The sequence below is a fragment of the Eubalaena glacialis genome, chromosome 2 (assembly GCF_028564815.1).
Source record: "Eubalaena glacialis isolate mEubGla1 chromosome 2, mEubGla1.1.hap2.+ XY, whole genome shotgun sequence".
Taxonomy (NCBI): Eukaryota; Metazoa; Chordata; class Mammalia; order Artiodactyla; family Balaenidae; genus Eubalaena; species Eubalaena glacialis.
The window spans coordinates 99,636,482-99,649,438 of NC_083717.1; the positions used below are offsets into that span (position 1 = coordinate 99,636,482).

The 12,957-nt window shown below is 40.9% G+C and overlaps 1 protein-coding gene across 1 annotated transcript in view; it reads left to right on the forward strand.

Moving 5' to 3' along the window:
* The window catches only part of LOC133085201 (aromatase), a 31,894-nt gene extending 19,398 nt beyond the window's left edge, over positions 1-12,496 (forward strand). The window contains exons 3-9 of the mRNA XM_061182133.1: positions 90-244; positions 2,777-2,953; positions 5,369-5,483; positions 7,632-7,746; positions 8,184-8,346; positions 10,784-11,025; positions 12,248-12,496. Coding sequence (XP_061038116.1) covers positions 90-244; positions 2,777-2,953; positions 5,369-5,483; positions 7,632-7,746; positions 8,184-8,346; positions 10,784-11,025; positions 12,248-12,496 — 1,216 coding nt within the window. The remainder of the gene's footprint in view (positions 1-89; positions 245-2,776; positions 2,954-5,368; positions 5,484-7,631; positions 7,747-8,183; positions 8,347-10,783; positions 11,026-12,247) is intronic.
* Positions 12,497-12,957: the final 461 nt, after the last annotated feature.

Here is a 12,957-nt window from a genome sequence, read left to right on the forward strand (position 1 = left end):
TTGCTATGAGAGCCAACTGGTAGTCAAACTCATTACCGTGAGTTCTCTGGACCCTTAAAAATCAACACCAAGGTTTGCTTTCTCTGCAGGTCTTCGAGTATGTTCCACATAATGAAGCACAGTCACTACACATCCCGATTCGGCAGCAAACTTGGGTTGCAGTGCATCGGCATGCATGAGAAAGGCATCATATTTAACAATAATCCAGCACTCTGGAAAGCCGTTCGACCTTTCTTTACAAAAGGTATTCAGGTGCTGGGTATAGTCTGCTCGTCTGTCTATGAATATGCCTGTCTTAAAATCATTTTTAACTTCTGCTCCTTCACAGTTTTGAAATAATAGGAGCTAACATTCGTTATACATGTACTACATAGTAGGCACTGTTTTAAACACTTGATACTTTAATCCCACAGCAACCCCGTGTGGTGAATACTCTTATCACTTACATTTTACAAATGAGAAAACTGAGGGATAAAGAGGTTAAGTACCTTACCCAATTTCCACCATTAGTAAATGGTAGCAAAGAAGACGACCCCAGAGCCCACATATTTAACCACTTCCATTTTGTTCTTTCTGTTTTTACATCCATTTCATGGATGTAAAAAAGAATTAGCACCCTACATACTTAAGGTCACTTCAATTAGTGTGTATGTCAATTAGTGTGTCAGTCATATCCTTGATTTAACATAGCCAACATGTTTGCTGAATCACTGGCTGACTTCCCAGATGTTTTAACAGAAAGCAATTTGCAAATAAATTAGAGAATTTTAGAACTAGAAGGGCTGTATATGTCATCTCTTCCAGCCTCTGAGTTTTATACTTAAGCAAGTACATTTCTAGAGAGCTTGTGATTTTTCCCCCAGGCAACATAGCCAGATATGGATGAACAGAAACTGGACCCCAAACCTCCTTATCTAGTGATTTCCCTCTTTACTATATGCTGCTGGAATGGAAGGCTTTGGGAAATAAACATGACCAACCTTTGACATTAACATCAGAGAAGATGGTCATGTACTAGAAACCTTATCATTGATGGACTCTGGTGCTAGATGGGTTGTAGGTCTGACCAGGGACCATGGATATTCTTCCCTCCAGCCAGCCTCTGTAGTGAACCTAGATGCCTCCTGTGTGGCTGCCGAGACAGGGAAAAACTATGCCTGTCCTAGTCTAGTGGTGATCCCCCTCCACAGAGCTGCCCATCACCAAGACTCAGCACAACTCTAGCACAGATTCCACTATCTTCGTTTCCTATTGCTGCTTAACAAATTGATACAGACTTAGTGGCTTCAAACCACACATTCATTACCTTACAGTCTGATGGGTCAAAAGTCTGACATGGGTCTCATGGGGCGAAAATCAAGGCACTGATATAGCTGTGTTCCTTTCTGGAGGCTCTAGGGAGAAAGTGTTTCCTTGGCTTTTCCAGCTTCTAGAGGCTGCCCACATTCCTTGGCCTGTGACCCTTTCAGTGATATTACATTCTGTTTATATGTTTGAAATGTGGCTTCAAGCTCTTGAATGTAGAGGCAAATCATACATCAGCCTGGGAGTGATAATCAAAGCCATCCCTTCCTTGCAAAGGATTGATTCATGAAGGAATCATTTGTCCCACTTCTGGATGTAACAGTCACCCAGGAAACAGCATCCCCACCTTTCATATCTCCAAGTCCTTCCTAAAGTCAGAAAGTATGCTGCCAACCCAAACTTCCTTTTTATATATGGGTGGAAATGCTTAGACTCTAGGACCACTCACCAGGTCTCCTTTCTTATTTGCAAAGTGTGACATCAGGGGCTTCTGCAGCACAGTTGATTTGTTTTGTTGGAGGACTCTGACTTTAACAGCAAGTCTGAATAATAAAAGACATAAAAAAACCAATTACTCCTAAAGAAAACTTAAACTTAGAACAAGGAGAGAAAGGATTCTAAGAGTTAAACTCATGTTAGACCACCTACCATCATGACTCACTAGTGCTAAGATGGTCAGGAGCAGAGCAAAGTAAGAGATCAGAGCCAGTTCACTGTACCGGGTTTCATTCATTCATTCCTCTATTTGACAAATACATAATATATCGAGAGCCACCACGTACTACAGACTCGAAGTACAACGCTAACAGGTTGTCACTGCTCTAAAAGAGTTCCCAGTCCTGTGAGGAAGACTGCTCAAACAACAAAGATTTGTTTTGCTGTTATGACATTGACTAAGTACAATAAATCTGGATGTAGATTGAAGAGAAACTGATATTAAGAGAAGGGTATGTTTGGTAATTTAGAAGACTAGCATTTTACACATATGACCTATAATTAAACAGGAAGCACCTTAGATCAAAAAGGTAAGATCCAATTTGAATAGTTCTATAGCAATATTCTGCCACCCACTGAAACAAAAAATATTACCCTGACCAAATCCAAACTGTCTTTAGAGGGAAAGGTATATAATAAATATGGAAAATCGCTGATTGGTGATTTATGATCATAAGTACTAAATATTTCATTTGCAATCTCACAAATGATATGTCATCATATGAAGAAAAGTTTAATTTTGAATAGTTTGTTTTAAATATATTTATTTATTTATTCATTCATTTTTAACCATAAATGTGATAACCTGCTATGGAGAAAATTAAGAGAATACAGAAAAAGTATAAAGAAGGATATGAAAATCTCCACCCATAATAAAAATGTGGACAATTAGGCTTCAAACACAAAATACCAAAATTGCCTGATAGTTTGTGTGCCCTGGAGTTGGAGGCGGCTCACTCTGACGTGTACCCTTCAGCTTTGTCTGGCCCCGGCCTGGTGCGCATGGTGACCGTCTGTGCTGATTCCATCACCAAGCATCTGGACAGGCTGGAGGAGGTCCGCAACGAGTTGGGCTATGTGGACGTGTTGACCCTCATGCGGCGCATCATGCTGGACACCTCTAACAAGCTCTTCCTGGGGATCCCCTTGGACGGTACTGAAATTTTCATTCTTGTGACTTGACATTGGGCCCTTTATTAAACAGGGCATGAGAAGGATAACAGACTCAAGTAAAGATGTGCTCTTTTGTACACTGCTCTTCTTTAAACCATTCTAAGTATTCCTAAAAATTGTTCCTGGTATGTCTGCCTTGTTCACTTATACGATCATAAATATCCATAGCAGGGGCCATCTTCTATTTCATTTGTATCTATCTCGCCTCATTGCTCTAGGAAATAGGATTCTACCCACAGCTAAAACTTAACAGATGTGATCATTTGATTTGGTCATAAATATATCGTACCACCAAACCTATGTATTTAACCATTACCAACCATTCTTTTGGGCATGATATATACATATATACATGTATATATGTATGTATGTGTGTGTATATATATATATACACACACACACAAACACATATACACATTCTATCTATCTATCTATCTATCTACACATACATATAAATGCACATACATACCTCTCCCTCAAAGCCACTAGGTATGAAAACTTTGACTCTATCTATACGGTGATAAGGGTACTGAGGCTGCTGGAAATGATGATGATAACTAACATTAATTTAGTGTCTACTATGTGCCAAGCAGTATAAAAAATTGCTTCACATAAACTTTGTCACTTACCATTTACAACAATCCTGGCAAGATGTCTCACTCAAGAAACTGCTTTCCTCACTATATTACAGAAACAAATATTAAACACATACATGCAACTCTACCGCCAACAAAAGAACAAACATTAATCATGTGGATGCATTAAATTCTGCTGCTGTCAGCTTAATGTAATTTCTCCTGACTTGATTTCTAGCAGTGTTCATTGATTCATACATTCATTCAACTAATATTTACTGATTGCCTATTTCATGCCAGGCTTAGGTTCTGGGGATAGACCAGTGGACAAGACGAAGTCCTTGCCTTCAAAGAGTTTACATCCCAGTGGGTATATGGACAGTAAACAACTATCTATCTAGTAATATATTAGGCTATAATAAGTGCCTTAAAAAAAAAAACAAAGCAGGGCAAAGGGCTAGAAAGTGAAGGGGGAGGTCAGTGTGAGGCTGAAGCTGTTGTGGAGAGAAAGAGTGGTCAGGAAGGCCTCTGTGGAGGGGCATCTGAACATAATTCCAAATGAAGTGTGACCATAAGCCACGTGCAGATCTGAGGGAAGACCATCACAGGCATAGGAACAAGACACGATTTTCACACTTGCCCAAACCAGCTATCACACCTGCTCCCTGACTGACCACATTTGGACAAGCAGACAAGTGATAAGCCCTCCCTTTCTCTGCTCCACTCTCCCCACCTCATCTCCCCGGCTCTTTAATGATTCCTTACCAGAGTCATAGGAACCCCATCTGATTGACATTAGGATGGGAGCCCCATTCACTCTGAGGACATTAGTCACAGCCTCTTGCCTCATCCCCTTTCACACGGGGACTCTGAAAGTCCTGTTTGCCTGTTCCACGCACATCTCTCCTAAGGTATGATAGGTACCTATTTTAGAAGTCCCGGCTCCTTGGTTCCCCACTAGCCTTGATTCTTAGGAGGGATCAAGTAAAGGGAATTGTACAGCTCTCTGTTAACTTATGGATGCAGACTGTGGTCTAAGAACCTGCATAACCCATACAGACTCATGTGTATTTCCCTCTGCTCACCGGGTCCTTATTAAACTCTCAATTGGCCTGAGGGACCCAGTGCACCAAAGAGGAAAGGACATGGCCCTGAGGTTAGATAGAACCAGGCTCCAGCCTAGGGACTTCTTGCCACACTGGTTCTGCTTTGTTGGGCAAGCTTCTTCATTTCTATGAACTGCAGTTTCTGCATGTGCATATGTCTCTTCCCTTCTGTTGTGTATAATTTGAAAAAAAGCAGGGGTTTTCTTTTCTCTAGTATTCAATTTAATTCAAGAACATCCGTTAAGATCTGACTGTGCACAAGACTCAGGACAAGGCATTGAAGATCCCAAGATGAATTCCACACTCTGAACCGAAATATAAACAACAGAGTGGGGAGGCCTTTTGCCTTTCCAGGTGCCAGAATTGAGGCCATAACAGCATTAATTACTTCTCATTTCCCACGGTCAGGAAAACAGAAGGTGCTGGTGGCTCAGCCAAGGAGAAGGATGTGACATTCTAGGCTGTGTCTCTGACGCAAACATGAAAACCGGCAAATCTCTGGTTAACGTAGCCAATTTAGATGCCAAGCAGAATAAATTACTGTTGATTTGTTTAGTGGCATTCATGTGGCTGAAACACCCATTGGAGTTGGAACCTTGCCCTGCTTAGAGTCCCAGATGGTAGGAGAGTCTACAGGGGATCTTCTCTGAGCAATGTACCATTCTTGGGCTCACAGTTTTGCTCATCTGCTCTGATCTTTTTCTGTTTTTCCAGAAAGAGCCATCGTGGTTAAAATCCAGGGTTATTTTGATGCATGGCAAGCTCTCCTTCTCAAACCAGACATCTTCTTTAAGATTTCTTGGCTATGCAGAAAGTATGAAAAGTCTGTGTAAGTAACATATTTTGGAATATTTATTGCTGAGATTGGATTGATCTGTGTTGTGTCTTAGTTATTGCTGGCCTCTTCGGCGAGCTTTCTCCTCTCCAGAACCACAGGGAGCTGTTAAGCTGCTGGTGAAGCACTTCTTACAGCAATTTGGCAGCATGTGGCCAGACCACAGAGGAAAGGAAGACTTTGGCCCAGGGCAATTTTCCCCTAGGAGGCTGAGAGCTCCATCTCTGGAACTAGGACACTGCTGTGCATTTTGAGTTGAAGAGAAGGGTTGGCCAAACCTATCCTTATCATTAGTCAAAATTCTCTTTGCATGTCTGGAAAAATGGAAACATAAATCATTTTATTGTTGTGTTGCTTCTGAATGAATTTAACTTAATTCAATTTGTCAGAATTGACAGTAGATGCAAGAGAATTTTTTCATGATGAACTTTTGTAAGATATGTTGTTTGTTTAGTTATGCATCTTATATCTTGGGGGATACTAAAATTGTCATTAAATGGCTTTGCTTTGGTGTCAGACTAGTCTAGCAGAAGACTAGACAAATGCCCAATGGCCTATTGGATAATCAGTGGGTTTTTAGAGTGTAAGTTGCCAGCCACTATACTTGCCACCTCTAACCACCAGTGGAAAGCCCAGGGGGTCTAAAGGTAGACAGACCTGGTTTGTATCCTATCTCTACCACTTAGTAACCAAATGTCCTTGGGAAGTTCTTTGAAGTAAAATATAACATACCCTCCGTGGTGGCAATATAGGTTAATGAGATCCTCTATGTAGGGCAATCAGCACAGAGCATGACACATAGTAGGCAGTAAACATGTTAGCTTTCCCCATCCCTCTGTTCATATCTTTCCCAGATGTCCCTGACTATCTTAAATTCTCCCTAAAAGTTCCCAAACTTGTTTGAAGAGCTAACTTCATCCTGTTTGTGTGTTTTGAAATTCAGTAATATTAGTCTCCAGGAAGTCAGCTTGATGTTGCTTTATATATTCTCAAGTGGATGATGAGTATCAGGTGGATGATTTGGACACTTGGTCCTTCAAACATTTCTCTTTGTTTCTACCAGAGCTTATTGTGACTTGAATCAACAAGATAAACAATTCATCTCTTCACTGTGGTCAGAATTTGTGGTGGTTTTAAGAGTCTTATTGGTCTGCAGTTAAACTTGGTCATTAGTTTAGCTTCAGTATGGTCAGCAGGCCCATACAAACTTATTGCATGAGACTGTATAACAGTTTCTCTTTGGTTTCTTTAAAATTAGCTTAGCAACTTTCCTCTCTGTGTAACATTTGCCAATGGTTAGTGAACTAGGTAATATGTCCTATGACCTAGAGCAGTAAAGACCTAGAGAAATTCTTTTGCAATACCCTTGCAGTGTGCCAATACTTGTTTTTTGTTAAGGTATGAATGACATTTAAAATTATACTAGTTTTGGTTGTACAACATAATGATTCAATATTTGTATCAATATATTCTGCAAAATGATCATCACAAAAGTCTAGTTAACATCTGTCACCATACATAGTTACAAAATTTTTTCTTGTGATGAGAACTTTTAAGATCTCTCTTAGCAACCTTCAAATATGCAACACAATATTATGAACTATAGTCACCATACTGTACATTACATCCCCATGACTTATTATTAAAACCAGAAGTTTGTACCTTTTGATAATCCCTATCACCAATTTTGCTCCCACGCCCAACTTCTTGCCTTGGTAAACAACAATCTGTTCCATGTATCTATAATCTTGCACTTTTTTAAAGATTCCACATGTAAGTGAGAAAGATTCCACATACAAGTGAGAAAGACAGTATGCATCTTTCTCTATCATGCCAATACTTTAAAAAATATATTGGATTTAGCCTTTCGGTAACAGTTTTTAACCTTTAACTATAGGTTACAGCCTTGATTTTGCTACCAGTTCCTAGACATCTTGGCTAACTCCGGTTCCTTAATATGAAGTGTAATGTATATGTAATTTATGGATATTTGCAAAGAATTAAGTATAAATTCAATTATTCATGAGAACTAATGGCTTCAACTTAAACAGATTGTTTTATTTAAACAAATGGCAAATGAATCCATTTTTTTAGGTGTCTTAACTGAGTACAAGTAGATTATAGTTTTACTTTTATTTCCAGCAAGGATTTGAAGGATGCCATGGAAATTCTGACAGAAGAAAAAAGACAGAGGATTTCAACAGCAGAGAAACTGGAAGACTGTATGGATTTTGCCACTGAGTTGATTTTTGCCGAGGTACAGACCTGCACTAACCGTAATTCCCACACAACATATATGTATGACTGTGTATAGGTGTCTTAAAATTTCCTCTTGTTAATTGTTGCATGTTTCTGTTTTTAAATATTTGGTTTAGTATTTCTGTAATGCCCAACCCAAACTGCGCACTATTAGACAATCAGATTAGACTGAACTTTAAGATTTAAACTTCTCTGTGTCTGCACAATATAAAATATGAAAACCGAGGAGTGAAAAGACACTAAATACATAGATAAATGTCTAAATTATTCAGCTTTGAGCTGAAGATTATTAATGAAAATGTCCATTGTCAAATCCAGAGACTTGTAATTTCTGTAATTTCATATTGTTGAGGTCTGTTGATCCTTGAGTGCCACCCTCCTTCCTGTTTTGAACCTTTCACTTTTCCAATGTTTCTCCTCGTTTCAATTGTTCAGAAACGTGGTGACCTGACAAGAGAGAATGTGAACCAGTGCATATTGGAAATGCTGATCGCAGCGCCGGACACCATGTCTGTCTCCGTGTTCTTCATGCTGTTTCTCATTGCAAAGCACCCCCAAGTTGAAGAGGCAATAATGAAGGAAATCCAGACTGTTGTTGGTAAGAATTTATCAAGCAAACAATAGAGATTAGAAAACAATTCCTTCTGAATATCAGCTTCTAGGTCCTAAGAATCTTATGTCAAAATCTTTATTAGAATCCACCCAGAGAACAATAGAGCAAGTCAATGTGTCATATTTTCATTATGCCAGACAGGTTTCTGTGTTCTTCTGATATAAAAAAATACACGCTCATTGGAAAAAATTCAAGTAATAGAGAGATGTATAAGGCAGAAAGTAGTATCTCCTGATCCCTTCCACTCTCCTTCCCATTCCCCAGGGGGAATCACTATTAATATTTTGATGTGTATTCTTCAAGGTCTTTTCTGATGGGCACATAAACACATATACGCGGTTTTATTTGTCTGTGTTTTAAAAAACATGGGATCATCCACAGGGATTTGCTACCTTATCAGTGACAAAAGGCTTTTTTCACCCAGGGAAATGGCTATCATTTATTGCAGTGTTGCTGGGTTTCAAGCAGCCCGTTCTTCCAGGTGGTGGCAGAGGGAGGAGGAAAGGGTGATGATAGCAGAGGCAGGGGAGCGATCAGTTTCCCTCCTCCACCCTCTCCTCCTCCTCTGCAGGAGAGCCTCCAGGTCCCTGCTCAGCTCTTCCCAACTCTGCCCCCTCCCTCCTCTGCCTCTGCTTCAGCATCACTCTGCCACTGCTTCTGATATCCCCACCCTTCCCTGGAGACACTGCCACGTTCAGAAGAAGTCAGAATTACTTTCTGGAGAAAACAGAATGCATTATTTGGAATGTGCTTCACATAAGTAATCTCTTTAGGAACACATTTCAGACATATGCGAAGAGGTATCAGTAATGATATAGATTTTTCTTTCTTGACTTTACAGAATCCCTGTGACACAACCTATTTTGTTGTAGAAAGGCATCATATTATTAAAAACTTTTTATCTTATTTATCTTTAAAACCATTTGAGTGCTCCTTGAAATAGATGACAAGGGGAAATTTCATACACGGATTAAATATGTGAAAGGGTTCTGCAGACGCGTTGCCATAGGAGGGCCACTGCCTGGGAAGGTAGATAGCGAGGAGCCAGAATGACATCTGGGTTTCAAATTTTGGAACATTTTCTCAAGCACCCTTTTCAGGTTATGGGTTCTGTGCCAGGTGCAAGGGCACTGCGGTGAACAAGCCAGTGCCATCCCTGCAGTCCTGGGGCTCTCAGTCTCATGAGAAAAAGAGAATTCAAGAAACAAGCTCCGTGGAGTGAGAGAGAGAGTCACAGAATGATGGGGGTACAGGCAACACAGGGGAAATTGCTCTTGAGATCATAAACCTTTAATACAATTTCCTTGAGAGGTGAAAAGTGCTTGTGCCCCATGATGTTCCCTTGATGCTTCAACAGACCTCTGCACAGATGGAAAGCCCAAACAACCACTAGCACATGTGTACGTGTTCCCTCGAGACCTGCATGCCTGGTAATTAATTCCAAGGGTACACCTTTGGTTACCTACTCCATCTTCTACCCTCTACCTCCCCACCCCAGATAAACACACCCCATTAAACTCTTAAGTGTACAGAGAGCAGTATGTGAGGGGCTGGGTGGTTAGAGCTCTCTGACTAAGTGAGACCACTCCTGAATAACATAGTTGCACAGGAGACAGAGCTGCCTCAGGACCCTGGGTTGATTTTGATTCTGCAGAAGTGGTACCCCATTTGAGGATGCTTTGAAGTTTTGCCAATTCTGCTTTGAAGTTTTGCCCCATTTGAGGATGCTTTGAAGTTTTGCCAATTCTGAGAGTTTGCCAATCTGAACCTCTCTGACGAGTGTGAGGCCAAGCTGAGACATCGGGGGGATCCGTCAATCCCCAGTTCACCCAGGGCTGATCTGAGGCACCCCTTTTGTTGTGGTGGGGAGAGAGGGTTCTCGCCACACTGCCACACCAGGTTGTTCTTGATGAGATGAGGAGGAGGGACTATCAGTGATATTTTCTGACAAATGACTGCACAGGATACCAGAAGAGAAAATTTCTTTGAACCTGATTAAACTCACCATCTCACTTTGACTAGAGAAGGAATGAATGTCTTCTAGAATTTAGAGTAGGGGACAAAACTCAAGAACCACAGAGGCGGCAGATAAATAAATGTTTGAAGCAGTTTGGGTAGGTCTACATGATACTGCAGAGCCATGTGGAAATGTGGGTCCCATTTTACCTTTTTTATTTTTCTAGAAATTTAGAGTTTAATATGAAAAGCCCAGGTGTTAAGATAATTGACTTCAAATCTGAATTTTCATAAGGCACTCTGTGGACCAAACATATTTTACGCAGGTTGCTGGTTTATATTAGAATTATAGATATAAATTTTTTTTCAACCAAGAGCAAACTGTTCTATGGAAAGTACAGTATTTTTAATACCGATCATATATTGAAACTAACATGAGCTTTGACTATTTTATCTTCTTCTACAGGTGAAAGAGACATAAGGATTGATGATATGCAAAAACTAAAAGTGGTAGAAAACTTTATTTATGAGAGCATGCGGTACCAGCCTGTCGTGGACCTGGTCATGCGCAAAGCCTTAGAGGATGATGTCATCGATGGCTACCCAGTGAAAAAGGGGACTAACATTATCCTGAATATTGGAAGAATGCATAGACTTGAGTTTTTCCCCAAGCCCAATGAATTTACTCTTGAAAACTTTGCCAGGAATGTAAGAGCCCTTCCTTAAAACTGAGTGTGCCACTCTTGAAAATGTCAACTGTTAAATCCTCTCTGTTTCTGTCTTTGCACCGTGTATATTTCATTCTATTTACTCATTCTCTTCACACCTCACTAGGAAAACACATTTCCCCTAGCTTGGAACATGGCCACCATGTCTGTCCTCAAGCCAAGGAGGCTGGCTCTCCAGCTCTCAGAAATGTCTTCATGGAGGCCACACAATAGGTCAAGAGATGAATAATTCAGGCCCTTAATTTGCTTAAAATGAGGCAAATTTTCTTTAACCAACCCATTTAAACTTAACTTTTCCATTTAAACTTATCACCTTGTCACCATGTAGATTCAGCTGTAGCATCATCTAAGTCAAGGAAATCCACTTCTGCTTCAGATGGAAATCAAATGAGAAGAAAAGATTTGGTTTTTGCAGTGGGCCTTTGGTCTCCCAAATGGCTCCACAAGCACTAGGCCTTATTCTATATAAGACTTTGTAATTAGAAGAGCCTCAGCTTGTTCTTTTTCTGTAATTGAGGTGTACTGGAGATTCTGCCTCCATTATGTCAATTCTAGGCAATGATTTTTTTAACCTGAATTATCCAGATAGTTCCCTCTGTGCGCCCTTTTTCCATTTGCATATGGAAATATGATCTCAGTTAAACCAGTTGTCTAATTCATTCCATTTCTATATAAGCAACCCACGCCATGTTGGCAATTGGTCAAAAATAACTTACTGAGCGTGTATTAAGTGTCAGGCACTATGTGATTACAAATGTGGACAAGACAGGCAGAGGTGTCCCATTAAATATTTGTATAACTAAAAATATTTAGATCCTTGGCACTAATAGACAGGGAATCCACATTTTTGCCTAAATTTGTCCTTGTCATCATGTTATATGGCCTGGCACAAAAACAATCTTTGCCTCAATGACTGGCAGAACAGCAGTAAAGCCGTGGTCTTCCCACAGAGCTAGTTGAGTATTTACATGAAAAGCAAAACTGGGGATTGTTTGAAGTTGTGTCCATATCACAAAGGGTGAATCAAACTGGAGGGAGAAGGAGGCTTATCTGAGTTACAGTCATTCCTCTCCACGAAGGAGCAGTATGGCCAAGTCGCCGAAACCGAGCATTCTGACTCACAGTGTTTTCAGGATGAATCAAACAGATATGCATGACTCTAGCCTTTACTTCTCTGGCTAATTGTCTGATCATTTTCCTAGGTTCCTTACAGGTACTTTCAGCCATTTGGCTTTGGGCCCCGGGCCTGTGCGGGAAAATACATTGCCATGGTGATGATGAAGGTCACCCTGGTCACACTTCTGAGACGCTTCCACGTGCACACATTGCAAGGTCGATGTGTTGAAAAGATGCAGAAGAAAAATGACTTATCCTTGCACCCAGATGAGACCAGCGACCTGCTGGGAATGATTTTCATCCCAAGAAATTCAGACAAGTGCCTCGACCACTAAAAAAGTTTGGTCAGTCCCTGCCCTGGAGCACTTCTCAACAGTATTCCACATGGAAACCACCCACTTTGCCAGGTAGTCCTCCTCTCATGAACAACCGTGGTCTCTGGCCTTTTATACACTTACCTCCTGTGGGGTGTCAGCGAGCCGGGAGACGCCGGTCATCTGGGCGCATCCAAACCAGAAACCAGACTGCAGGAGAAAATGCGGAGGCCAAGGTTTGTGCAGGAAACTGCAGCCCTAAAGGCCCAATTCCACAAGACATGCTTTGGAAAAGACAAGCCATCAGCAAGACTCATGCCCGACTCCTCACTGTCCTGCCCTGAGATGGGAGCTTTGTAATGACTGGGGCAGAAGCAATCAATTTGATTACAAAGGCCAGGCCGACATCTGGGTACCTAGGTTCAAAAGGGGCTTTCATTTGGTTTTCAGGGGGTTGGGGACTACAGTATCCATACCCTTGG